Here is a 26,898-nt window from a genome sequence, read left to right as displayed (position 1 = left end):
TCATGCAAAAGTGGCGATTTTTATTTTCCTTCTCGGGCAGCTGCAGCTTCCAACCAACCGACAAAACCTTGAAGCACTGGGGAAGGAGCAGGCGCAAGGGTGGGTCTGGGGGACACCCTCTGGGCTCCAGGGCCCAGAGCTGACCTGAGAGGTAGGGGCTGCAGACTGCTGGGGCAAAGCGCACCCCGAGCAGTGAGAGCAAATCTCAGTGACTATGTGTACTCAGGGCTCATCTGGGGTCAAGGTGGGTGAGAAGCCGCCGACCTTGCGGCTCAGCTGCTCAGGAGCCGGGACCAGACACTGATCCCAGACTCCAGCAGGACCCAGAGCAAACAGGTCTCTATTAAAGATTCTGTACACCTGGTTTCTTGGGTGGAGGACACCTTTAAGGGCTTAAATAAATGGGCAGGGGTGAGGGATGTAGCGAGAACAGAGGGTGACTGTCCAGCCAGCAGGCCCTGGCCTCTGGCGCCCTGAAGTGGTGCTGAGCCCACACTGCCACCCACGTGGCCTGCAAGACTCCCCAGGTGGGGAAGGGGAGGGAAGGTCTCAAGGCCAGCTAGTCTCAGGCCCCGCCTCTCTGAGCAGACAGACAGAAGACAGGCGGGAGACAGGGCCTAGCGCAGGTCCTCCTCGTCGCCTTGGATGGTCTTCTTGATGCGCAGCAGCATTGTGGTGAGCCACTGGTCCAGCCGTGAGATGGAGTCGTACTCCTTCACCTGCAGGGGCCGCAGGTGAGACAACCGCTGCCCCCACTCCAGCAGGGCACCCGAGCTCCAGGCCCAAGCTTTTCAAGATGTGCTCCTGTCACTTTGGTCCCCGAGAAAGAGCCCAGGGGACTAGCCCTGCCTGCCCTCCCACTTCCCTGGGGCAGATGGGATCAGCTGGGGTTGGCTTAAATTCCTGGGAGCACTAGGGAAAAGTTGGGTGGCGACACCACCCCAAAACCAAAGCAGGCCAAGTCTGGGGTGGACACAACTGAGTTCCAGAATATCCAGGGCAGAGTGAGGAAAGGGCAGGAGACCCCCGGTGGGCAGGTCCACTGGGGAGGGGGGAGCTGGCCCCCTCGGGTCCCTTCCCACTCTCCTCTTCCCTCCCTAGAGGCTCCTCCTCCTGGGTCACCCAAAGTGCCTGATGTGAGACAGCTTCCACTGCTCATCCTTGGGGACTCCCAGTGGTGCAAAGACCTTGGCCTTTGTGAGCAGACAGATGGGGGTCTGCACCCTAAGGGTCCAAGGCCAAGTCCCCTTCCTTCCTCAGCCTCAGGGCTGCCCCTTACAAAGCTACCCACACCCTGGGAGTTACTTGTAGATTTTGGGGCAACTGACTGAGGAAAGGAAATTCTAGTCAGGGCCTAGGGACCAGAGACCAAAAAAGGTGAGATTTTGTGGGACAGCGTGTTGGAGAAGGCAGTCTGCTCTGGGGGTCACCCCCTTGGAGGGATCTGGCCACCCATACTGCCACTTACCGACTCTGTATAGCTGTCCACATTCTGTTCCTCATGAGCTTCTAACAACTTCTGCAAACAAATGGCAAGCCGGGGTCAGGGAGGCTAGCTGGGGCCTGGCCTGGACCAGATCCAAGCACAGGCTGGGAAGGGGTCTGAAGGCGAGGAGGTGGTCTCCTGTGCCACCAAGAGGGAGAAAGGGACGTGTCTCAATCCTGCCTACCTACTCATCAGAAATGACTCCCTCCCAGGGCACCTCCTGGCAGAATACCACAGGGTATGTATGTGTGCCTGTGTCAACGTCCAGCACCCAGCCCTGCCCCTGGCCTGTCCCTGGCTCTTCTCATCTAGAGACTGGAGAGCCAACTGATAGAAGGAAGAAAACAAAACAAACCCTTTGAAAAGCACTGGGCATTGAAAAGCATTGGTAGTTATCCTACCAGGAGCCCAAGCAGCCAGGTCCTGTCCTCAGGAGCCCCTCGCCCTGACAACCCAACCGCCTTGCTCCACTGTGGGCTGGGGGTGGGTCCTGAGCCCAGCACTCACTTTCATCAGCTTGCACTCCCGGGAATCCGAGAAGGCCGGGAACAGCTCCTCGTACCTCTGGACAGCGAGCTGGGCAGTGGGGGAGGGAGGGAGAGGGAAGAACAGGGCAAGCCAATGAAGGGAGGGTCCGCTGGACACTGGCCTGGTGGGAGAGGGACCTGGCTGCTGCTAGCAGCCCTGAGCCGGCTCTCTGCCCTTCTCCCCCAGCCTCCAGTGTCACCTGGCTCTGAGCCTAATGCTACCTTGGCGGAGCGGGGCTCAGTGCCAGCCTGGTTGCAGAGACGGTAGCAGGGAGGGGGTGGGCTTCCTGGACAGGTGCCCAGGACCCTCCTTTCTGTGCCTGGGAAGGGGCAAATGACCTGTATAGTAGACCTATGTGGTAGGCCTGGGGCTGGCTGCTCCCCACGCTGACCTTCATGAGGACCCCAGGAAGGCCAAATGATGGCAACCCCATTTTAAAAATGGGAAAACACCCAGAGATGGCACAGGGGAGTGGGGCGGGGCTGTGATCACAGGCCAACAGGACCCCAGCTCACAGGCTGGAGTGTGCTCAGTGGTGGAATGCCTGCTGCACAGGCTCAAGGCCCTCGGTTCCAACCCCAGCACCACAAAAGAATCCTGACCTGACAGCCACCTTGCTGGGCCCACAGAGGAGCAGGGCTCACAGGGAGGTGGCCAAACACAAGCACCACAGCCAGAGAGACAGCAGGACGCCCCAGACCTGGCAGAGGCCTCAGGGTCTGCCTGGGCTCCAGCTGACCAGAACCGAGTGCCCACTCCCAGCTTCTTCCCGTGGCCAGCCCCTCTCCCCCAGCACTGACTCCTCTTGCCAAGAAGCCCTGGAAATAGCAAGGAGGACAGGGGCTGTGGCTACAGTCACACCATCGGGAAGCGCGTGCTCGGCAGAGCAGGGCCGTAGCTCACTAGCCTCGAGGTCTCGATGAGGAACTCTCAGCCCAACTCCTTCCTCAGCAAAAGGAGGTGACAGCATGGCCTTTAAGGGGTGCAGTGAGGATCTGGGAAGTACATCCACAAAAGAAAGGACCCAGTACTGGGTGAGCCAGAAGGTAGGAGCTCAAAGCCTCTAGGGCCAGGCAGGTGACAGCAGGATGGGTTGGCCTCAGTACAGCTACTGTCTCCCATGCAAAGGCCAACGGGCAGGGACAGATAGAGCAAGAGCACACCCCTCTCCCTCTGGCAGCAAGGGGCGACCTGGTGACGACACTGGGGTCCTGCGGCCACGGCCTGGCTGGAAGGAGGAACTCCCAGCAGGCCCAGGTCTGGCTCACCTTGGCATTCAGCATGTCGATGCAGAAGTGGCAGAGAGCCGCCTTGAAGAAGTAGTCCTTGGCGCTGTACTTGAGAAGGGGGCTATCCATGGCGTTGGTTCCTACCTGTGGTCATGTGGAGGAGCCCAGTGAGTTCAGGATGGGCAACTGGAGGGCAGACTCACGGCCAGGCACTGGGGCTGGCTGAGAGCCAGGTCCAGCCCTGGGTGAGGCCCTGTGACCTGAGGACCCCAAGGCTAGCGAGCCAGGGACTGGCCCAGGGTAGTCAGGAACTGGAACTGAGTGACCAGGACCTCCTGATGTGATAGGGCAGGGCTTGGGACAGGCAGAAACCAGGTGTCTGTGGGCCTCCCAGGGGCCCAGGACAGCGCGGAGGCGACACCCTGCCGTTAGGCCCACAGCAGACTGGCACTCAGTGGGCAGAGGAGTGGCAGCTGCTCGAACACAAGAGGCAGTGCCTGCCCCTCTCCCCAGAGGCCAGCTGCTTGCCTTCCTCTTGGCCACAGCCCAGCCCTCCCCATACAGCAGAGGGGGACCATGTGACATTCCCTGCCTCCCACTGCAGAGAAGGGACCCTGATCTGCCACCCATGGCCATTCCCCTCCCGCCTCACTGGTTGTGTGGAGGTTGCCTTTCTCTGGAGCCTGCAGGCAGCTCCTGTGTGGGGGTGACAGAGCACACCCCAGGGAGGGTGGTGACACCACATGAGGGCCCGTGTGGGTGGGGAAAGCCATTAGCCGGGGTGAACGCTAGGTGAAGGCCACAGAGGCAGGCAGATGGAGACGGGGAGAAGCAGGGAAGAGGACAGATGAGAGCAGGACGCGGCTTTGGCACTTCTGAGCAGATGGTAAGGCCCGTCCCGTCCCTACCTGTTCGTAGATGTCAATTGCCTTCTGATATTGCTCCAGCTGGGCGGCGTAGCCAGCCACCTTTAGCAGACACTTGTTGGCTGAGCTATGGGGAGGAGAGGGATGAGCAAAGGTGGTGGCGAGTCCCGCATCACCAAGACATGGGCAGGTGGGAGGACTACCTGTTAGACTCCTCGCCTTTGTAGTAGTCTGCAGACTGCTCGTAGTGGGCGATGGCCTGGGGAGACACGAGTGGGCACGGGCTGGAGGGAGGGCAGGCCTGGGGTTGCACCCTTTACCCAAGCTCTGGCAGCACTAGGATTCTCCTGGGAGGAGGGAGAAGCTGTGGTCCTAGCAGGCGGCCCAGCAAGGCCTTGGCACCCACTCACCTTCTCAATGTCCACCAGCTCTGTCTCATAGATCTCAGCAATGGAAATGTGGTGCTTGGCTGCGATTGTGAATCGGCCCTGCAAGGACAAGGGAAAGGGCCACTTTGACTGAGACTTCGTATGTGACCTACCCCACCGTCAGCCATGGTCCCTCAGCTCCTGTCCCTTGGCCATGCCACCATGAAGCACGTAAGAGGGCAGAGAAGGCCGACACCTAGTGGCCCAGGGGAAATGCTGTGCTGCCAGTGGCCTGGGCAAGTGCCCCCGTGTCCTGGCCTGTATCCATCCTGTCTGCAAGGCACAGGTGGATGGCGATGCCCCAAAGGTGATGTGAGTGGGCAGAACCTGGTCCAGAGGGGAAGAAAGATAAAGAATCACCAGGTGGAATGCTTTGGAGAAACCAGCACCAACGGCTGTAGAGTCCTGCTGCTGAGGGGCCCTTCCCCGTGTGGCCATGGAGCCAGCCCTTCCCACAGGCAGGTACCTTGCCCTTCCGCCTCCTCTGGGCATGCTCAGAGCTCCTCAAAGGAGCCCCAGGTTCCAAGACACTAAGTACCCCCATGTCCCTGGGCAAGGTGCCACTCCTGCCTTCCCACATTCCTCGACTATCAAATGGAAATCAGGGACAGCCAACCTCAAGGGCTGCTGCTGACCACCTGCAGTTCTATGTCAACAAATGGCCACTGCTGTGACTGTTTAACTACAAGGATTGCTGCAGCCTTGCCCAGCAACTGTGTTCCTGCCTGGGGGAGAGTCTGATCAACAGGGGTGGCCTGTGACGGGGTAAGCAGCTGACAGGAGCCAGGGCAAATCTGTGTCCATCACCTGGCTCCTTGCCATGGCCTGCCAGCTGCCTCTCTGGCTGCATCCCTGGGGTAGGGCAGGGGCTAAGCCTTCTCTGGGCTCTGCCTCTCCCTCTGGGATGCCAGGAGTTGCTCCTCACATGGGACCCTGGGCAACACCAGGCAAGGGGAAGGTGCTGGATCCACAGATGCCAATAACCAGAACTCCTGACACCAAACCCAGACCACCCAGAGGGTGGAGGCAGGAAATAAGGAGGGGCTGCCGGGCTCCTGGCAAGCTGCCGAGGATCCCGTCAGTCCAGTCCAGCTCAGGTGACCAGATTCTCCAGGGCTCCTGCTTCCCCTCTGGTCTTGGCAGTGGAGCAAGAAACACTGCTGGGTGCTAAGGCAGGGGAGGCGAGGCTGCGAAGCTGGGAGGGAGCGTGACAACCAGTGGCCTTACCATGTCTGTGTAGATCTCGATGGCTCTCATCAAACAGTTAATGGCCTCTGGGAAAGAAAGAGGAAGTGGAGAGAAGAAATGAGAGCTGAAGTCAGGGCAGCGTATCCAGAGGAGAGCGGGATGGCTGGTGAGAGCAGCAGGCGCTCAGGGCTGGGAGGAAAGGGGAAGGAGCTGATGATGGCCTCTGCACACTGTGGCGACTGAGCATCTTCACAGGGAGACCTTCTCCCTTGGGCTGCTAAGAGTCTACCAGCTGCCTGGCAGCTCTAGGACAGGGCACAGCTGGAAAAGACAACCAGACTCTCAGGGGTGTGCTGAGCTAGACATGCCAAGGCCCTGCTCTCAGAGACAGAGCTGCTTGCGGCAGGCGGGGTAGGGCTGGAGGCGCTGAGCCCAACATCTGAGGTCAACTGGAAGTAGCAGGGAAACCTGGATCCCACCTGGGTTCTGCCAGCCCTGGGTTCTGTAGGAGCCTAAGCAGAATTTGTCCCCTATACCAGTCTCGCCTGGATCTCTGGCACAGGAGGCCAGATGCTGGGAATATCAGGACCCCTCAACATGGACTTGCCAACACCCTTCTTCCCCACACCCTGGGAAGCAGTCGGCACAGCCCTCTAATCCTGGCCCATCACCACAGGCTCCTCAAGCTGTAGGTTTCACCAAAAAACCCCAAGCACAGCAAAGTGGCACTGAGGAAGAACTCAGCCACCTTTGTTGTACTATCTCTTGCAAGATTTTAAATTTGGGAAAGGCTTTTTCTTCTTCTTTTTGAAAAGTTATTTGGAGAAGAGAGAAGCATGAGTGGGAGGCATCTTCTAGCAGATAGAAATGAGCTCTCGGTGGGTATTTTTTTAAACATCAGTTTAATGCATCTCAGGAGCGGATGCTGGGGGAGGGAGGTCGGGGGAGGCAGAGGGCCTGGGCAGACCACAGACCAATCCCAGGTCCTGTTCCCCACCCAGTTGGCTGGGCAAGTGGCCTGAGCTCACCTGGGATGAGGATGCTACAGGAACGCAGCAGGCCTGATGCCTGCTTCTGTGGGGCTCCTGGCCTGGCCAGGGCACCAACTTCCTCAGGGAACCACCTGAACAGAGCTGAGCTCTCAGAGGTCTACAACCCCTTCTACATGTACATATGAGAAAAAGGGTGTCTGTGTACTACTCTGGGAGTCTGCAAGGTTCTGTCCAACTCTGAAAGGCCTCAGGGGACCCAAAAAAGATTCAGAGAATGTGTACCATTCAGTAAGGTTTGGAGACTGACGCTGGAAGAGGGAGGCAGTAGGGAGAGGAGAGAAAGGGGGCAGAGGAGATGGAAACGAGAACTGACAACAAATCAGTGGCTTGAAAAGTGTTAATTCACATCCACTCACAATTTTGTAACACAGCAGGTCTGGAAGCAACAGCTGAGCTAGCAGCTGGCCGTGGCCGAGAGGCAGCGGCCTCCACCCTGGCCAGGCTACTAGCTGGCTCCCTCTGCTGGTCAAAGGCCAGGAGCTCTACCTGGCCTCCTGCAGGCAAAGGATGCTCCTCAATGAGAACAGCAGCTGTCCCCCCAGCCTGCTGGCATGGGCTCTAGTCAGCAGACAGTGGCCCCTGCAGTGGCAGCAGGGGAAGAACATGGACTCATGGAGCTAAGTCTCCTTTGTGCCAACTCCTTGATCTGGGAACAGCTATCCTGGAAAGTGGCCGGCTGCCAGATGACACCTGCCTCCTCCTGGAGGAGCTTCTGACATGCCTTCCAACACTGGGCTTATCTCAGGTCATCAGGCCTCTGCATGTCCCTGGACAGACAGAGCAGGCCCGGTTCCCTGGCCAGCCCCACCCCTCTGCCCACTCGCAGGGACTGGCGAGGGGCTTCAGGAGATTCAGCCTAATACGGACAGCGAGGCCCAGGCCACCCCACCCCACTCCCGCTGCAGCTGCTACCCCTGGACTAGAGCCAGCACACTCTGCCTCTCCCGGAAGCCCTCCCTGATCACATCCAGGCCTCAGCCCACCTCCTCCTCAACAGAACAGGCACAAGTTCCAAAGCGAACAAGGAAGTGGATGGGTTAAAAGATGCCAAGGGTCTGGTATACAGTAGGCACCCACTAAATGGCAGCAGATGTGGAAGAAGGAGAAGACAAATGAGGGCTGGGGCACTTCCCTGCCCCGGGGACACATGCACTGTGTACACTCTGCTCAGCATTGAGCAGGCCAAGGAAGGGGACTTCCCAGCCCTAGTCCACACAAAGCAGCAGCCAGTGGTCTGGGGGCTCTGAGGAACCACGGACAGCATGTGAGGCCTCTCTGGCGCCACCAAGGGGCAGCTGCCCCCCTCTGCAGAGGGAAAGCACAAATCCCAAGTGCGGCCTCAGGCTCAGGGAGCCTCCGGCAGAGACACTGGCCAGGCAGGGGAGGATTTGGGGTGAGGGAAGACCCTTGCTAGGGGAACCTGGGCAGGCAGGACCCCAAATGCACCCTCCAGCTGTTTCACAAAGAACTAGCCGAACTCAGAGCGCAGGCCAGGCAGGAACACCAGGCTGATGGGCACCAAGGGCTGCCCTTTTGGGGACGTGTGTGGTTCAGGGCCCGGGGCCATGCCAGCACATCATCTCACAGGAGACCTGTGCTTTAACACAGGAGCAAATGGAGGCTCCGAAGAGTCAGTGACTTGCCTGAGGTCACTGGATCCTCCCGGAGATCATGTATCTCCTCCCCTGCAGAGCCACATACAGCTGCCGCACCCGTGTCCCTATGGGCTGACTGCCCAGACGCAAAGCAACTGTCACCCCCATGCAAATGTGCCCCTTTCCCCTCGCTTCCGGCTGGCCACAGCCCCGACTGGAGCTGTGACTAGGGAGGGCTTCTGGAGGTGGGGGCTGGCTGCCATCCCTGCCAGCACAAACCCTCTTGCAGCAGCGCCCTCCTTCCTCCGTGAAGGGTCCCCTCCAAGCCTGTGTCCCCACCCCGCTCTCCAGCTGCACCCTCATCATACTTTCCCACTGGTCTGGCCTCCTCAGCGGCCACCTTCTGTGCTTTCTGTGGCCAAGGATGCGCCACATCTGGGCAAGGCCCACAGCCCGCAGCTCAGATCAGAAACAGGGAAGGCAGTGACCACACTCCAGCCAGCCCAGGCTGTGGGAACAGCACGAGGCACATGCACACATCAGGCAGCCTGGCAGCGGCCACCCCAGAAACAAGTCCTTCCAGTCACTCCAGATGGGGCAGCAGCTGAGCGTCACAGATGCTAAGGCAGCATCTCCAGGCCAACCAGTTCCCCAGGGAGCAGGAGGGCCAGCTGGGGGAGTGCTCTGCAGAGGATGCTGAGACTCCCAGGCTGATTTAAGCTGAAAACAAACCCAGGGTCACCCTGGGTCACTGAGTCACCCACAAGTTCTGCTGTGGCCAGGTGCTCCCAGCCAGGAACCCCTCTCTTGTCCTTGTCAAGCGGAAACCCCATATGAAACCACTTGGGCCAACCTCTGCGAGACACCAGCTAGACAGGAGTGACTGGTCAGCATGGGAACAGAAACGCTTCCTGCCTGCACGACCAAGGAGAGAGAGTGCACGGGAGCTGTGCTCCACAATGCTGCCAGGTGCGGCAGCAACCCCCAGCGGTGGTGTGTAAGGCAGCATTTGAGGGGCCCTGGTGACACCAACGAGCCCTGCCGAGCACCAACCTCTCCTGTCAAGGGTAGGCCTTCATGCCAAAATTACATGTTCACCTATTTTCCATTCTCCTGAGAAGATCCTGACACTAGATGGTCATTTTTAAAAAAAATTTCTTTGCTTGCTAAAATTAGTCAGCAACCTCTGTCTGGCACAAAGGTTAAGAGGAAAACAAAACTCCTGGGAGTGGGGAGACAGGGCTCCGTGGTAGACCAAATGCTCACCATGTGCGAGCTCTGGCTGAATCCTGTACACACACACACCCCCACCAAAACAGCAATATCCCAGCCCCACAAAACCCCAAAGCCTGGGACCCATGAGCTGTGCCTAGGCTTCACCACAAACCCAGTGGGACAATAACTGTTCTCTCCGAGTCAGCTCCACGCGAGGCTTCGTCCCCACTTGCTCTCCTGTGGAGGAGCCCGTTCTCTGGCAACTGGATGCGCGGCTCTGTTCTCTCCGACTTTCCCCAGGGTGCAGGGAAGCCAGGTAGGAGAATTTCCGCTCCTTTTTCGGCAGCAACTCCTACCTGGCTGGTCTTGGCGCCCCCGCTCCCTTCTGCATGTTAATTCTGACAACAGAACAGCTTTGCTTCTCTCCCTGGCAGGCGGAGGGTCTGAAATCTAACTCCCACTCCCAAATGCTCGCAGGCTAGGGGAGGGGAGTGACAGGCGGCACATCACAGGGTAGGGGGAGGCGGGGACCTGGAGCAGGACGCCGTGCCAGTGGAAGCACGGCCAATTCTGAAGTTAAGGCTGGCTTTGCCTCAGCCTATCACATGTCAGTCACTGGAAAAAAGAGAGCGGCTGGGACACCTGAGGACATGGAGGAGGGTGGCTGGCCGTGTGGCCCACAGAGGCCCTCACCTTGGGGGTCGGCTTTCTTGAAGGCGTTGCCAGCGTCCACAAAGCAGGTGGCCGCGTCGTGCTTGCTCTGGAGCTGCAGGTGCAGCCGGGCGGCCTGGCAGAAGGCGCTCCCAGCAGCTGCAACAGACAGGAAGGGTACCGGCCTCAGTGGCTGCACAGACACTACCCTAGAAGGTCGGGGACGCTAGAAGGCACAGAGAGTCCTATGTGGGCCAGGACTGGCTGGAGCAAGACCAGCTGAGGCCCAGGCTGCAGGTCTCCTGAGCTCTGGGCTGAGGCTCCTGGCAGTCCCCCTGTAGTCTCTGAGGGAGACAGGAAGCTGCCTCAAGGGGCAACACTGAGCCCCCGACACTTTGCAAGAGGTCCAGGGTTAGCCCAGCTCAAATCCCATGTTCCTCATCCTAGTCTCTGTGACATCTCCAGGGCCACCACTTCTAAAGTTCGAAGCCGCAACAGGCCCTGGAAGGCACGGTGGAGCTGAGTGGCAGAGCAGCCTGGAGGGGCAGTTCCGGGAACAGGAGGCAAGTGCAACTAGGATAAGTGACCCTCCCACTTGCTCCCCTTTCCCATCCTGCTCCTTGACCCCCAGCTCCCTGAAGCTCCTTCTAGTTCCCGCACCCTGGGTCTCTGCCCACACTCTCTGGCCTCACGCAGAGGCTGCAAGCTCCTGTGGACAAGGTACCACACTCGCTGCAAGGCAAGTGGCAGGGGACCCAGGGTCCACCCACTCCAGGGGCTCCACATACAGAAAGGGAGACGGACATGGATGGCAAGGGCTTGAATACAAATAGAAAAGTGCCCATGCCCAAGACCTCGTCCCCCAGGGCCTGAGCCACAGTTCACATGGCTCCTGACTGTGTGAACACAGTTTGGGAGGCATCATGGTCTCTCCCACTGCTCGAGGGCTCCTGGCTCAGTGCCAAGGCTTCTCAGCGGGCTCTAGCATCTCGGAATTCCTGAGGCCGAGGTGGCCAGGCCCAGCCTCCAAGTGGGACATACAGCCTTCGTGAGCTTCACTCTGTGGTTTTGTTTACTGTTATCACTGTTCTTTTTCCCAGTACCAGGGGTTGAACCCAGGGGCACTTCACCGCTGAGCCACATCTCTAGCCCTTTTCATACTTTATTTGGACAGGGTCTCACTAAGTTGCTTAGGGCCTTGCTAAGTTGCTGAGGCTAGCTTTTAACTTGTAATCCTCCTGCTTTGACCTCCTGATGACTGGAATTATAGGTGTGTCCCACTGTGCCCCGCTTGTTTATTATTTTCATTTTGGGTACCTGAGATTGAACTCGGGGGTAATTAACCACTGAGCCACATTCCCAGCCCCTTTTTTTTTTATTATTATTTTTTATTTTTAGACAGAGTCTCATTGAGTTGCTTAGGTCCTTGTTAAGTTGCTAAGGCTGGCTCTGAACTTGCGATCCTCCTGCCTCAGCCTCCCCAAGGTGCTGGGATTACAGGAATATGCCACCATGTCGTTCTTCATTATTATCATCATTATTATTTTTAAAATTTTCTTAGTTGTAGTTCGACACAATATCTTGGTGCTGAGGATCGAACCCAGAGCCACGCATGTGCTAAGTGAGCGCTCTACTGCTGGCCCTAGCCTCAGCCCCTTCATTATTATTTTTAAGAGCTCCAAATCTGACTCCTAAATTTCAATATAAAAGGGCTAACAGCAGGGAGAATGGACTGGGACTTCTGTTTGAATCACTGGGGAGGTGGTAACCAATTTTAGGAGAAAAGTAACATGTATGTGAGTAAAAAATAGGCCTTCCTTCTCTTAGGGCCCTTTATGAGTCTGGGAGGATAAACACACGCAGCACCAGCTTTATAAACAAGGCATCTTGTGAAAGTTCAGGAAAAAACTCTTCTAATTTTTGGGAAACCAGGGAATGGCATTCTCAGGACCTGGTGACAATCAACTCCGCCCTGCACCCTGGCAACCTACCTCCATGGCTCATCCATGGGTTGACTTCCTCCTTGTCTAGAAAATTCCTCTCTGGGTTCCAAAACTATCTCTGGCTTGATCTGATCTAACACTAGAAGTACCAAGGCCTCCGGGCCTCTAACACTAGAAGTACCAAGGCCTCCGGGCCTCTCCTCCAGGGACATGCAACCCCCAAATACACCCTCACCTCAGTGCCCTCAAGGACCACCCCTGGCCCCTGCCTGCCTTTTCTCCCTAGGAAAGCTCTGCACCAGTGGGTGAAGCACCTGGGCTGCACCCTCAGGAGCCCTGGCTTCGGGACCCTGGTCCTGCTGGTTAGCAGTCATGGCACCATGATGAGGGGTGAGCCAAGCCTTAGTCTGAATCTCTAAAACGGGGATATTAATGGAACCCTCGTGGGTCAATGGGATGGTTTTCTTAAGCTGTGTGCGATGGCTACTTCACAGCACTCTCAATACATGGTAGCTGTGATTAATGTTATCCTGGAGTCACCAGGACACACCCTCAGCCCAGAATCATGAGTCTGATGGATGCAAAAGGGAATAGTTTCCAGGAAACCTGAAGTTCTGGGAGAAATCCTTCAAAGAACTCGTCCAAGTTGGTCTACCAGATTCGACCATCTATTCATCTCCACGCTTTCCATCCTTCTCTATCTCTGTCCTCCCACCTTGACCTAAGGTGCAAAATATCTCACTGGACTCGGGCCAGTGGGCTCCTGACACTGGAGAGGGAGCTGCAAGTCGACCTCCCACCCAGGACAGCAGGACTGGGAGCTGAGCTCGGCAAAAAGCACGTACCACTCCAGTTTTTGGCCATTTTGAACAAGTTTGCTGCTCTGGCGTAGATTTCACACGCTTCCTCTATTTTGGATGAGCCTCTGGGGAAGAAGAAAAAGGAAAAAAGATAAGCAGATCGTCTAGTCTGTTATCAAAAAGAAAGCAGACATTCTGCCTCAGCGACAGTGGACATGTGTTCCCACCCTCAGTCCGATTTCCCTGTTAAGCCACCTCCCCCTGTCCTCCTGAGTCTGTGGTTCCCACCCCTGCACACAAAGGCACAATCTGCACAGGCAGAATGGCTACTGGCATGCTTCCTGGAGGGGACTGGGTGGGTGCTCTTGGGGAGAGTGGGGCTTCCTGACCTCCCCGTGCACACAGCCTGACAGCCTCTTTCACTTCCCACCTGGGTGTGGGGGGGTGATCAACGGGTCCCAGGCATCTGCAGATGCCTTTTCCCCAGAGACTGCAAAGCATTCTGGGGGACTGCCCCACTGGAGGTGCCCACTGCTTCCTGGGTGCCTTGATCCTGTGCCTAGCACACGACCACTCTTCCATCAAGACCTCGCCACCCTAGGGGTGTGTCATGCCAATTCGGAACTGGCTGGATGCAGCACACAGAGCATACATTATTTTAAGATATAAACATAAAATGTTCCCATTTGGGGAAAAAAAAAAAACAACAGGGTGAGAAGAATAGAAACATACATGTTTATACAAACAGAATATCTCTAGACAAATATACAAGGCCTAGTGACAGCATCTCTACTGCAGAGTCACAGCACGGCCAGCTGTTGGGCAGCTTCTTCACCACACCCCCTCATTTGTACTAACTGTTTTAACCATCTGCACATTTTATCTATTCATAAAAAAAGACATTTAATATTAGGATTTAATTTGACCCTGTAGTCCAGAAACTTCTTACATTTCTAGCAATTTTCCCCAAGAAAGGAATTAGAAAAGTTACAAGAATATTCAGCATAGAGTTATTTAAAACATAAAACAATCCTCAAAAACTGAACTGTGCAATAGAATAGGCCTGGGAGATATAGAGGGTTCTTTCTTTTCTTTTTTGGTGGTGCTGGGGATGGACCCAGGGCCTTGCACACACCAGGCAAGTGCCCCATCACTGAGTTACACTCTAGCCCCAGGTTTAGGTTTTTAAAAAATAAAAACAGAGGCTGGGGTTGTGGCTCAGCAGTAGAGCACTTGCTTAGCATGAGCAAGCCCTGGGTTTGATCCTCAGAACCATATAAAAATAAATAAATAAAATAAAGGTATTGTGTCCAACCAAAACTAAATGTGTGTGTGTGTGTGTGTGTAAATAAAAACAAAGGGCTTCTTTGGGCAGCTTTACTCTGGCTTCTTGACCTTCATGTGGCACACATGAACTTTACTGAGCTTGGGGTCCTTCACCAGTAGCTCAAACCCTAAGCCCCTACCTTTGTTCTCCGTTTTTCTACCCCCCATATCCAACCAGGACTAGCCCATGAGGGCTGTGGTCTCCTAACTGTTCAGATTCCAATCGCTAACAGAACCAGAATAAAACCTGAGCCCTTAGGAGTTCCACCAAACAGATTTCAAACTCTTCCCACACTTGACACAGCAGTGTTTAAAAGCCACACAAGTCACCCTCCCCATCCCACCCTCCACCGGTGCCAGCAGCCCAATACTGTCCCCACAGCTTCAAGCTGTAGTGCAGGCGCAGGATGCAACCTGCTTGCAGCTCTGAACCGCTGAGGTCAGACCCACACCCACACTCCTAGGCCCTACGCAGCAGGTCCAGGGCCTGCAGTGGGATCCGGAACCCCTGGATTCCGGAATTCAGGTGTTCAGATGACTGGGCAAGTCTGGAAGGGAAAAGTGAGGCTGACTCCTGCGCCAGCCTACAAACTCCGGAGAGGGAATGGGCTGGCAGGAACCAGGCCCCCTGAATCCAAAACACACCAGGAAAGGTTCCTCCTCAGGTAAAGTCTACCCTCAGCTGTCCCCAGGAGGCAGCCTGAAGCACTAGGCTCCTACCACATGCACAAATGACACCAGGCCTCTCTGCATCCCCCAAGCCGCACCTTGGCAGGCCAGTGGATTTCTTTAGAGCCCACTAGTGGCTGTGCAGAGTGAGCTTTCCCAAGCTTCCAGTAGTAGAGAATTCAGAGGGTCCCCCAGACCTGGCTGCAAAACACCACCGGAGGACCTTCTCTGGAATGGCCTTCTGTACGCTGGGGATGGCCCAGTGCCTTGCACATGCTAGTTAAGTGCTCTTACTTTTGAGGAACACCGCCCCCCCCCAATGTCTTCTTACATGTTCACAAATTTTAATCAGAGTCTGCCACCCCACAGACCCCCAGCTCATCCTTCCTTCTTTGTGGGTACAACCAAGACCTAAGCAGCTCCAGATGCTGTCAAAAGACCTTGGCCTCCTGACAGAGCAGAAATGGGCCATTCTACTGGGAGGCCCAATGCTGGTGAGCAACAATAAGCAGAGTCATCCCAGCTGGGCTTGCTCGGCTCAATGGGACAGAGCGGATCCCAGGCACAAAGCCCGTCAGCTGCCTGGACTGAACCTCTCTGATCCCAGACTAAGCCGAGCCACCCCTGTGCTGGGTCGGCAACTCTGACCGTGGGGTGGAGGAGCCCGCACAGGGATTAATGCCCACACAGGCCCCAGGCCTGCCCTCTCCTTCTCTTGAATACCCTGGGCCTGGCCACTGCTGCAGTGGGTGACAATGGATTGCTGGAGTCTCATCCTCTTCTTTTGGAGTTTGGAGGCAAGTCCCCAAAGCAGGAAAGTGATTTGCATACTTTAACTGGTAAATTCCGAAGAAGTCATTCATGTAGAAATTTCTCTACATGGGGGACAAATATCTGGTACTTTGTTATGTGCCAGGCACCAAAAATGAAAGCAACAAAGAAGGGCCTGGCCCTTGATAGCAGGGACCCACAAGCCGCCTCACAATGACTGTGCACTCCAGGAGCTGGGACCTCAGGGATTCAGGAGCCATCCATGGGAAGGGACAAGCACTCCAGCACGTGCAAAAGCCCTGAGGCAGAGACACAGGCAAGCTGGAGGAAGAGAAGCGGGCCAGGATGGCTGTAGCACAGGGAGTGGCAGGAAGGAGCCAGGTGAGGCAGGCAGGGGACTTTGTGCTGGAGGCCAGGGCAAGATTCCAGCCCTGTTCTAACAGGGCAGAGCAAGACTGACAAGGCAGGAGTCCTGGTCCCAAGCTCATGCAAGCTGTCCCTGTGCATGGCTCACTCCAGGCTTTCTGCTCCATGTCGGGAGGGCTCATGTCACCTGTCTAAGGGTGGCCTCTTGACTGAAACTGCAAGCTCCTCTGCCTCTTGCATGAGATCCAGAAAAGCTCGCTGGGCCTCCTCCTGAAGGGTCTAGGTGGCAGCACATGTGACAGCTGACAGCCCCTCCCCCACTGGCCTCCTCCAAGCTGCCTCTGCTGCACTCCCCCATCCCACGGCTCGAGCCACTGGGAATACAGGGAACTGGTTTGGGCCGGCCTGGTGCAAGGCTGTCTATAATTACCACTCAGCCTCTCTCCCCACCCTCCCGAAAGCGGAGGAAGCAGTCTCAGGTCTCCCAGGCACAGCCACCAACCTCCAGCAACTGCCATATGGAGGGGTGAGCACTGCCAGGAAAGCACAGATGCCTGGCAGGACCCTGGCCAGGGGGTTCTGCAGGGTGATTTCAGTCTCCCTCCCTCCTTCCTCCATCCCGGGCACTTCCTGGCTCCCTGAAACAGGCCACCCCTACCCCCACCTCCAGTTCCCCAAGGACCTTGAAATGCTGGGCAGATGGACGAATTCCTCCTCCCCTCTGCAGCACCACAGACCCCCGCCCGCTGCCTTGGTTATCAAGTCAGTACCCTCAGGAAGAAGGGACCTGAGGACCTGCCACCACCCTTACATGCCTCACAGCCTGGCTCTCAATTTGCTGCTTGTTTTCACAGAGACCATCAGTGGGCACTAACCTCCTGAGGCCACCACCTGAAGGGGTGCATCCAAAGCTGTGAGCCCTGCTTCATAGAGGAGGGTAAGGGACCCAGTCAAGCCGACACTGTAGGGACTGGCAGGGCTGGAAAAGGGGCCTTGGGGCCCTGGGGATCCTGTCCTGCCCTCAGCTTGCCCTCACTCACATAGAAGAGTCCTCGAGAAAACGAAGAGGGTGGACCAGGGCCTTGCTGCCTCCTAGATGAGGCAGCCTCACCACCCCAGCTTCCCTCTTCTGACACGTGGACCCTGCTCTCTCTGGAGCTGCACCCAGCCTCTGCTAGGCTAGAGAGGATCAATGAAGCCAGATCCCCACAGAGCCCCCCAGCACAGTCCAACAGGAGAGGGGATGTGAGCAAAAGAGGCACAGGCGCTCCCTCTGGTCCTGCTTCTCCGCTGGCTGCTCTCAGGCCTCTGCCTCCCCCACCTATAAGTATTGACCAGCCACAGCCTCCAGGCTCTGCAGCGCCCTCCCAGATGGCTCTGGGCTCCAGCAGCTCTGCCTCCTACCCTCCCCACTGCTTGGCCAGGCCGGGGGAAGCTGTGATGGCAGACTAAGGCCCCATGTGCTGACCTTCTCACAGTACGCCTACAATGCAAGGGCAAGGGGCAGAGAGAGAATGACTCTGGAGCATAGTGACCTGGGCAGGAATATTTCAGGTACTTTGCTAAGTGTGTGGCCCTGGAGCCTCTGTCTCTTTAGCTGTAAAGTGAAGACAATGAACCTGACCTGGGAGGAGTCTCTAAGGAGTGTGCAGCAGGAAGCAGGGGCCTGAGTGGCTGCCACTGGAGGAGGAGGAGAGACGCACTCCAAGGGGTGCCAGTTCCAATGGGAACTCCGGAGTCACCTGTGGTGCTGGAAGAAGTGCTGAGGGCAGTCAGACAGGTCTGGGCTCAAATGCCAGCTCACTGCTTGCAGCCTTGGTTTCCTCATTTGTCACTTGGGATGGGTCTAACGCCCCGCAGGCTGCTGGAAGCATGAGCAATCTCACAGAGCACCAGCTGAGTGCCCACCATGCCACAGGGGCCACTGAGAGCACAGCGAAGTTACCAACTCAGCGTGGGCTGCATCTCCTCCACTCTGGGCAGCTAAGTGTTGCCCCCCTTCTGTTTCCAGCGTCCTGGGTCTCCCACCAGCCTGCCCCTGCCTCATGATGCTGACGTGGTCAGCCCTGCACCACTGATTCAACTATCAGTGGATCAATATTTTTTAAAAAACTGCATCGTACTGAACATATATAATAATGTCCTTTGTCATTATTCCCAAAGCACATGGCATAACAAGTACTTCTGCAGGACTTACGTTGTATCACGTATCCTAAGCAACCTGTAGGTCACAAATATCAGACATTCTACACGAGGGAGTGGAGCCTGGGCAGACTTCGGTATCTGCTGTGGGATGGGGAGTGTTCTTAGAACCAATCCCCTGGGATGCTGAGGGATCACTGTGCCTATCTGAGGGCCCATAGCCCTCTAGTTGGCTCAGAGGCAGGGACTGTGGCTGCCGCCTGACCTGGCAAGAGGCCCACGTTTCTTATTCTTAAAGTGCTGCCCTCTGCTCCCAGCAGGACCACCCTGCACCACAGCCCCAGGGTGAATGTTTCATTTCCTCAAAGGATATGCAGAAAGCTCCTCAACTCTCAGCAGCCCGATTCCAAGCAGGAGCACAAAAACCTCTGTATAACCAGGCAGCAAAATCCCATCTGCTGAGAAAGCCAGGTTTCAGATTCCCTAGAAACCCCGCCTGCCCTCAGGAAAGACGCCATACTGGGACTGGGCAAGAAAAGCCAACTTTTCAGATGTGGATCTTGGCAGCCAGCACAGTGATTCACCATGGTACCCACTGGAAAGGACACCAGGGGCTACTCCAGGTTGTAGGGGATCAGGAAGCAAAGCTGGAGACTCATGCCTAGACCAGCTCAGCGGAGACCCCTGCAGGCCCTGCTCAGGGACACCCACCCTGACCCTGGCAGCAATTCTTCGCTCACAAAAAAAGCCCTCCAGGGCTTTTGATGCCCACAGGAGATACAAACAGGAACTGACTTGTCAACATCTGAGCTTTAGGAACATGCTGTTTGTTTACAGAACACTCTGACACCTCTCTTTCAACTCTATTTCTCCAGCACCTCCAGTTCAACTTCCACGACACTGTCTAGTAAGAACAGCCCTCCTGAAGCACTGCGGGGGCCTAGCAGGGTCTCAATGTGCTCTTTGGGACAACCCCAGGAAGTAGGCATCCTTCTGGTTTTCACTTCACAGGTGAGAAAACTCCTGTACATATCAATGTTCAAGAGGAAAGGAGTCTTTATTTGAGATTTGGGATGGGGAGACCTTAGGGCTGAGGAGGAGCAACAGGGCACAGAACTACTGTTCAGAACCTGTATAATCCCACAGGGGCTCCACAGGGAAGTCCCTGGACCCACTGGGAGACCAGAGCAGGAGGAAGGGAAGGGAAACTTGCTTCTCCCTTGCCCTTTTCCACCATCTTACTGTGCTTCCAGAGCACAGGTGTTTGCTACTCCTTCACCCCCTATTGCCCCCTACTGCCCAGGGAAGGTACAGAAACATCTCTAACTGCTACTGCTGTGGCCCTCAATGGCTGCTGGTACATCAAAGCCCCTAGAGTCTGGCAGCCTGGAAATAAGGAAGAGCAAAGGCACCAAAAGCAACCCACAAGCATCCCAGGGGAGGGCTACTGTACCTGGCCTGCTTGACATTGAGCAGAGGCCTCTTCATCAGGGAAGTTGTCATCAAAGAGGTTCCCAAAAGGGGTGGGAGAAGCACCAGAGATGAGCTGAGCCCTAGCACGCCCTTCTCAAAGCCTTGAGTGAAGGCCAGCTGGGAAATGTTTAACCAGGGCAAGCCCAGTTCCAGGGGAGGAGGCACTAGGAGTGGATCCCACCCCTAAAGTAGGTTCTCTTGAACTGACCTCTGGACACGCTCCCAGATTCGGGCTCCAGGTGGGCCTTGCTCACTCCCTGGTCAGCACATCCTCAACTCCTCATGGAGTTGCAAGGGACCAGAGGAACCCATCTGCTTTCTTTCAAATATTTGGAGAAAACTGCCATGGGGAGGTTATCAGAGGGTGGCAGAAAACCAAACCACAGACTTTGTAAGCATCCTTCCTAAATGTGTGCCCAGAAATGGAAGTGAGCCTCCAGGATAAACTGTTTGTAGCACAGCAAAGTGGCTAAGCAAGAGGGCTGTGGAATCAGGCAGGCCTGGGTTTGAGCGCTGCCTCTCTCACTTATTGTCGCTCTGTGCAAATAAATTGACTTCTCTAAGCTCCCTTTATCCACCTCCACAGGGATTCTGTGAGGACTAAATAAGGGTAAGTGCCAGGTCCAGGCCTGACTCAGAGGCAGAGGGAGCACTTCACAAATAGTATCTTCTAGTTCCACTGTCACTGCTACAGCCTCCAGCCGTCATTCTCCCCCACACCAGCTGCAGCCCCTTTGAAAGGGCAAATGGGAAGCCTCCAGAACTAGCCCCACTAAATTTCTGTGCTCCCCAGCACCTCCTCACACCCAAGTCCTTGTTTACAGGTTGCATCTATCCAGTCCTGCCTCACTTCCCCCATCTGCCCATTCTAACATGATGCTCTAATGTGGCTGTCCCCGCACTAACCCTTCGTAACACAAGCTTTGCTCCTCTGGGCCTTTCCTCAAGCTGTCTCCACTACCTGGAGTGCTGCTCTCTCTCAGAGTGCACTCCCAGAACTGTTCAGCCCCACCCAGATGGAGACCTCTCCTCTAGGAAGCCCTTCCTGGTCCCTCTGGATCTTGGTACCCACTGGGTAGATCATCCCCTCACACTAGACCTTTGCTTACATTATCCCTGTGGAGTTGCTAAGGCTGGCCTCAAACTTGTGAGCCTCCTGTCTCAGCCTCTTGAGTAACTGGGATTACAGGTGTGTGTCACTGCACCCAGCTAAATTGCACTATCTCTGCCACCTATAACACCCTCCAGGTACCTGCTCCCTTGCATGTCACAGTTCCTTAGAACCCAGCTCACTCCTGAGGGACACCCTCCAATTCACACAGCATCCTCTCAGCTCAGGAACTTCACATAAAGGTCATAACCTGGTCCTTCCTTACATATGACAATTTGGCTTTACTAATACTTGGCTAGTATTAACCTTGCCTTGCCCACCATATGGCAAGTGTCTCAGGGGTTCAGGGGCTCCCCACAAACATGGATCAACGGTACACTAATCTTTGGGCCAAAAGGACCAGACATTAAAAACCACCAGGAAAACTACCGCTGAAAACTGAGCTCGGGGCCCACCCCAAACACTGAACTCCTCCATTCGCCAGGAAGGAAGACACACACCCCCTCTCAGTTGCAGCCTCTAAAATACAACATTCCTCACTTCATCAACACAACCCATCTGACCCGGATATTTCTCTATGTCAGGCAATTCATCCACATTCTTTAAGTTCTTTTGCTAAACATTATCCAACCTCAAATAATGAGGACTGGCTCCATCTCCTCTCCTGGAAAGATCCCTCCCTTTCCTTTCTTAGCAGCCATGGCCAGGCTCCTAACAGTCTCTTCCAACCCCCAGGCCCTCCTGCCGAGCCCTTTCCCCAGTCTTCTGGCAGCCTGTGGCCTTCCCCAGGCTCTGCCTCTCTGGGGTTCCTGACTCTGTGTCCCACCCCACCACAGTCCTCCCTCTCACCAGCCCACCCGGCACCTTTCCCAGTCCTCCTCCGTCTCAACAACTCCCACAGCCCCGTTCAAGACCCCCAGCCTGCTCCTCCCCTCTCCTCCCAGCACCCCTCAATCTCCTCTGCCAGAGCCTCATCTTCTCCCGACCCTCCTTGAGGCCTCCCCAGGGAAGGCCTCGGGGCTCAGCGCCCTCTCCCCATTCCTCTCCAGGTCCTCTCTCTACTTCCCAGGCCTTCCCTCCTCTCACCCCTTCCAGGCCTCTCCCACCTTGGTCCCCTTCAGCCCCTCACGTGCTCCAAACCTGTTGCCATCTGGCTAGTGACATTTACAGGGCTTTCACCACACGCCAGGTTCAGTTCTAAACACTTCACACAAATTTGATACTTATAACAAACTTCTGGAATTGATTTTACCAGCGATCCCTTTATCGGGGATATCAGCTCATCCAAGGCCATGAAGGAAATGGCAGAGCCACATTTCACACCTGGGCTTTTGATGCTCCTAAGCTACCAAGAGTTCTCAAAGAGTGGTTGGCTTTCATGAGCTGACAGGAACCTTATGTACCCCTCTGCCACCTCCTAGGCGTTGGCTCTGCTCCCAGACCTAGAGGCCTTATTGGAAGGCATGCCACGGTCACCTCTCCTGACTCCCCAGGCTTAGGACCCATACAGCAGGCCTCTGACCCCCCGCCCCCTTCTCCCTGTCCCCCTCTACTCCTCCCCCAGGTGGCTGTCATCTCCCCCAGCTGCAGTCCCCAGCTCTCATCCCAGGCCGCCTCATTCTTAACTCCACCATCTGGGTCCTCTGCTCAGGTCTCCTTTAGTCACTTTTTACCAGGGCCACACTCACCCAGCCACCTGGGCACAGCCATTTCACTCCCAGGATAACCTTACTCCTGACCCCTCTGCCGGGTGTCAGATATCTTGAGCCCTCACGCCTATCACCCAGGATCCACACAAACCCACTGCCACCGGCTGCGGAAAGGTCGGTCCCTCCGGCAGGTGTCCCGGGTCCCAGGACCCTTCAGACAGACTCCCCAGGAGCTCTAAAGGCTGCGGAAGCCGGCTGCTCTCCGGCTCTGGGGCAGGTGCCCCCCAAGGCCTCAGGCCGTATTTCCCTTGCCCAGTTCTCCTCTGGCCCTCGGCCAGTCTTCAGCTCGAGTCCCCTTCCCCAACTCAAGATGACGTCGCCTCGGCCTGTGCGATCCCATTCCAGGTCTCTTCCACCATCTCAGACTTTTTCTCCTCGAACCGTGTAGCCACAGCCCGGGTCCCTCAGTCCGTGTCCCCTGTAATTTCGGACCGCGTCACCACGCGGAATCCCCTCTGCCCCTTGGGATCTACCCCGCCACCTCAGACCACGACCCTTCGCCTTCTCGGCCTAGGTCCAGGCCCACCCCTCGCCCTCAGGGTTCTTACCCAAAGAGACCGGAGAAGAAGGACTGCGAGTTCTTCACTTTGCGCTCCGCCTCGGCCAACAGCGCCATGGCCTCCGCTTCCTTCCCGGAGTTATCCATGACGGCCACAAAGGTTCTCAGCAAACCTCCGGACCCGGGACCTGGGAGGACTCCGCCACCGCTGAGCCCCGATACACCGGCCGAGGGAGCTTAGCGGGCTGCGTTGACGTCGCACCGGCGCGCGCCGCCTGAGGCCCGGAGCCGTGTGACTCGCGCCCGCCAATCAGCACTCTCGCAGCGCGGCGCGAGCCCCACCGGCCACGCCCCCGCCAGTCGCCGCACGACTTCCCGTGACTCACGACATCCAATCCACGCCCTGAGACCTCAAAGCAAGCGCATATACCCGCGTAGGGCTAGCTTGGTCGGACACCTACACGTGACTTTCCAAAAGCCAATCGTAGTCCCCACTGCTTAAGACCCGCCCCCAAGGTACTAGTGTTCATCCTCCTCCACCAATCAGCAGCAGCCCTCAGTGCGACGCTCCCCTCCCTGCGGAACCTGTGCGCTAGTCAGCTGACTGCTGAAGCCCACGTGATCCGTGTTGGCCCACACCCGGCTTGACAGTTCCTTTGCGCAGTCTAGTCATTTCTCCGCGCTTTATATCACGTCATTCTTTACTTGGAGGGCCTTTTGTCATAAAAAGGAAACTGTTTTACTTCTTGCGCCCTCTGTCGACCGGTGCTGTAACTGGCACCAGAGAAGTGCTTGACAAACAGGAAAGAAAAAAACAACAAAAACACAGAGGTTCTCAAACCCTAGTTTCTTAAAAAAACAGCTGAAGAGAGCGTGTTAAGAATTCAGTTCCAGCACACATAGTACCCAGATTTTAGGTTTTTAAAACTCTCCATAAAAGAAACCAGGGTACCTAGGAGAAATGGCTGGTTCTAGGACTGAGCAGGAAATTTTACAAGATGAACCAAGTACATTTCACAATGCCAGAAAGGAAGTACACAAACACACCAAATAATGTGTTTGTCTAGGAGAACCAGGAGTCATGAAAATAGCTGCCAGTGTTCAACCTGGAACGATTTGAGTAACAAAGTAGTATTGGATTATAACTCAAAAGCATAGAATATTCATGAGGAGCCCACCGCTAATATAAATGAACAACTATATGCTGTGAAAATAAATGGGGAGAAGAGACAGGCAGCCTGTTCAGAAGAATTCCAAATATTCTTTGTAGATACCCTGCCCTCAAGAAGTTGGAGCATGATTCCCCAACCTTAATTCCCAACATTGGAATGTGGACGTGCCTATGACGTCTTTCCAGACAAAACAGCGTGGGAAGTGGGTGCGAGCAGGAAGGCTTAAGTTCACAATGGAGAAACCTGACATTGTCCACTGGGCAGTTGAGATTAACATAAAAAATGATGTCGTGTTGATAATATGGACCCTTAGTAACGTGATTAAAACACCATTTCTGTGGTCTTCCTCCAGGTCTAATCATGAGGAAAAACACATAAATACCAATCGAGGCACATTTTCCAGAAACTCTTGACCCCTACTCCTCCAAACTGTCAAGTCATCAAAACAAGGGAAATCTGAGAAACTGTTACAGCCAATAGGAGCCTGAGGACAGACTGCTAAATGTAACATGGTAAACTGAGTGAAATCTTCGCCTAGAAGGACATTGGTAAAAACAAAGCAAATTGAAATAAATAATGGACTGTTGTTAATAATATTGGATTGATATTGGTTCATTGATTGTAATAAGTGAACCATACTAATTTAAGATGTTAAAAATAGGGGAAACCAGGTGTGGTATATAGGAGAATTTCTTTGGTACTATATTTGCCAATTTTTCATACATTTTAAACTATTCTAAATTTTTTTTTTTTTTTTGTAGTGCTGGGGATTGAACCCAGAGTCTTGCACATGCTAGGCAAGTGTTGTACCATGGAAACAACAGCCCCCTCTAAAAGCCTTCTTTATATAAAATCGGGTTCCAGGCACCTACCCTCAATTCCAGTTCTGAAAGTGCAGAGCACAGGAATCTGTATTTTTTTCCCCTTTATAGAACCCCAGCAGATTAGGAGGCAGAAAATTCAGGACCCAAAATTTAAGCAAACACTGTTATCTGGGTGGGGTGTTGGCTGGGTAGGGTAGCAAAAGAAACTTCGGTCCCGCTCCCTTCCTCCTTAGGCTCCCCTGAACCACTCCCTTGTGTGGTCACCACTGGGTTCTGACCACAGAGCAGGCGGGGCCAGTCTGGATTACCACAGCAGTTTCAGTTCTTTCCCTGTCAAGGCAACACTAACATCAAAGCTTCCATTTGCTTTAAACTGCTAAATTTCAGGGTAATTTGTTCAGCAGCAAAAGATAATGAACTCATTCTAACCCTTTAAGCCAGTTTTTCTTTTTCAGAGTCATTGAATTTAGTCATTTGTTAGATCCAAACATTATCAGAATAGAATGCACATTAAATAGTAGTAGATAGAGGTCATAGGTGCATCTGCCAGGGACTTAATTTACATTTTACATTTTCTCACTTAACTGATACATGGTGGGAGGCACTCTCCACACCCATCATCATCATCATTATTATTGTAATACTGGGGATTGAATTAAGGGCACTTTACCACTAAACTATATCCCTAGTCACTTTTTTTTTTTTTTTGAGACAGGGCCTCACTTAAGTTTGGAGGCTCTTGCTAGGTCAGAGAGGCTGGCCTTGAATTTATAATCCTTCTGCCTCAACTTACTGAGTTGCTGGGATTACAGGCCTGCACCATGGTGCCTGACTCTTCCTCCCATTTTACAAATAGAGAAAACTGAATCTAAAGCAGGAAAGTGACTTGCCCTAGGTCACAATGACAGAAGAGGAGCCAGGGTGCAAATTCAGGTTCATTGGAGGCCTGAACTCTTTCCTTTAACAAAAGTATTCCGACTGCTTCAAAAAGGCCCCTCTGTGAGACCGTCTGACACTACCCCTACTGTGCTTGCCCTGCCATTACTCAGGACACCGAAGACACTAGTGCAAACATCTTCCTGCCAGGATTCAATCAATCCTCTCCCTTACTCTTTCCCATTGGAGTTAACTGCATTGCCTCAGCTGCTCACCCCAAACCTACCATGCTGACCTTGATCTTTTCCTTACCCTTCCCCCTGTTGTGTGACAAACTAACAAGCCCATGGACTCCACTTCTAAAATGTATGCCTCATCCCCAAGCCTCTGGCCCTCTTTGCCAGCCCAGGCCACCATCATCTTACTTTTGAGTCTACTCTGGGAGCTTCCGGTCTCACCCTCTACAATCACCACACAAAAACAACTTCGTTGTTGGTGTTCTTTTTTCTATTTTTTGTTTCTGGGATTGTACTGGGATGCTTTACCATTGAGCTACACCCCAGTTACTTATTTTTTGAGACAGGGTCCCTCTAAGTTACTCAAACTGGCCTCAAATTTGCAATCCTTTGGTGTCAGCCTCCCAGGTCACTGGTATTACAATGTGCCACCATGCTCAGCTATGCAGTTGTTTGTAGTGGAACCTGAGATGCCATTTCCTGGCCTAACACCCTCTGCTAGTTTCCCATGGCAGAGTCTATGCTTGGTCTCCCGTCTATGCTATGGCCTGGGATACAGATCTCAACCTCCCCATGTGCCTACTTAACATCTGCCGTGTCCTCTGCACCATCATTTTCTTCATGTTATTTTGTAGCTGACACAGTGGTCTGCTCTACCCAGTGGCCACTTGTTTTGTCTTCTTTTCTTGGCTAACAGGATTCAAGTTTTGTTCAGGTGGCAACAAGCTTCAGGGAACAGAGTT

General features: G+C 54.7%; 1 protein-coding gene across 2 annotated transcripts; it reads right to left on the bottom strand.

Annotated features, from left to right (window-relative positions):
• On the bottom strand, positions 1-23,380 carry Napa (NSF attachment protein alpha). 2 transcript variants are annotated; one of them, XM_027945738.3, is made up of 11 exons: positions 23,097-23,371; positions 13,027-13,106; positions 10,281-10,397; positions 5,765-5,811; positions 4,520-4,597; positions 4,313-4,368; positions 4,152-4,236; positions 3,283-3,387; positions 1,994-2,062; positions 1,469-1,519; positions 1-719 (listed from the first exon to the last, which is right to left on the bottom strand). In XM_027945738.3, the coding sequence occupies exons 1-11, from the start codon at positions 23,192-23,194 to the stop codon at positions 618-620; spliced, it is 888 nt and encodes a 295-aa protein (XP_027801539.1). In that variant the 5' UTR covers positions 23,195-23,371; the 3' UTR covers positions 1-617. The 2 variants fall into 2 exon arrangements, with proteins under 2 accessions (XP_027801539.1, XP_027801540.1); XM_027945739.2 differs by lacking the exon at positions 1,994-2,062 and having other exon boundaries at positions 23,097-23,380.
• Positions 23,381-26,898: the final 3,518 nt, after the last annotated feature.

Source organism: Marmota flaviventris, chromosome 18 (assembly GCF_047511675.1).
Source record: "Marmota flaviventris isolate mMarFla1 chromosome 18, mMarFla1.hap1, whole genome shotgun sequence".
Taxonomy (NCBI): domain Eukaryota; kingdom Metazoa; phylum Chordata; class Mammalia; order Rodentia; family Sciuridae; genus Marmota; species Marmota flaviventris.
Note: the sequence above shows the minus strand (reverse complement) of the source record. Positions and strands in the feature narration are given on the sequence as shown.

What these genes read in the sequence shown, in the direction of transcription:
- Napa (XM_027945738.3), bottom strand. Translation starts at nt 23,194, where the DNA reads ATGGATAACTCCGGGAAGGAAGCGGAGGCCATGGCGCTGTTGGCCGAG. An exon ending in TCGAGATCTACACAGACATG is followed by an intron (nt 4,598 to 5,764) that starts GTAAGGCCACTG and finishes TTGTCCTTGCAG; the next exon opens with GGCCGATTCACAATCGCAGC. An exon ending in CAATTGACATCTACGAACAG is followed by an intron (nt 3,388 to 4,151) that starts GTAGGGACGGGA and finishes ACATGACCACAG; the next exon opens with GTAGGAACCAACGCCATGGA.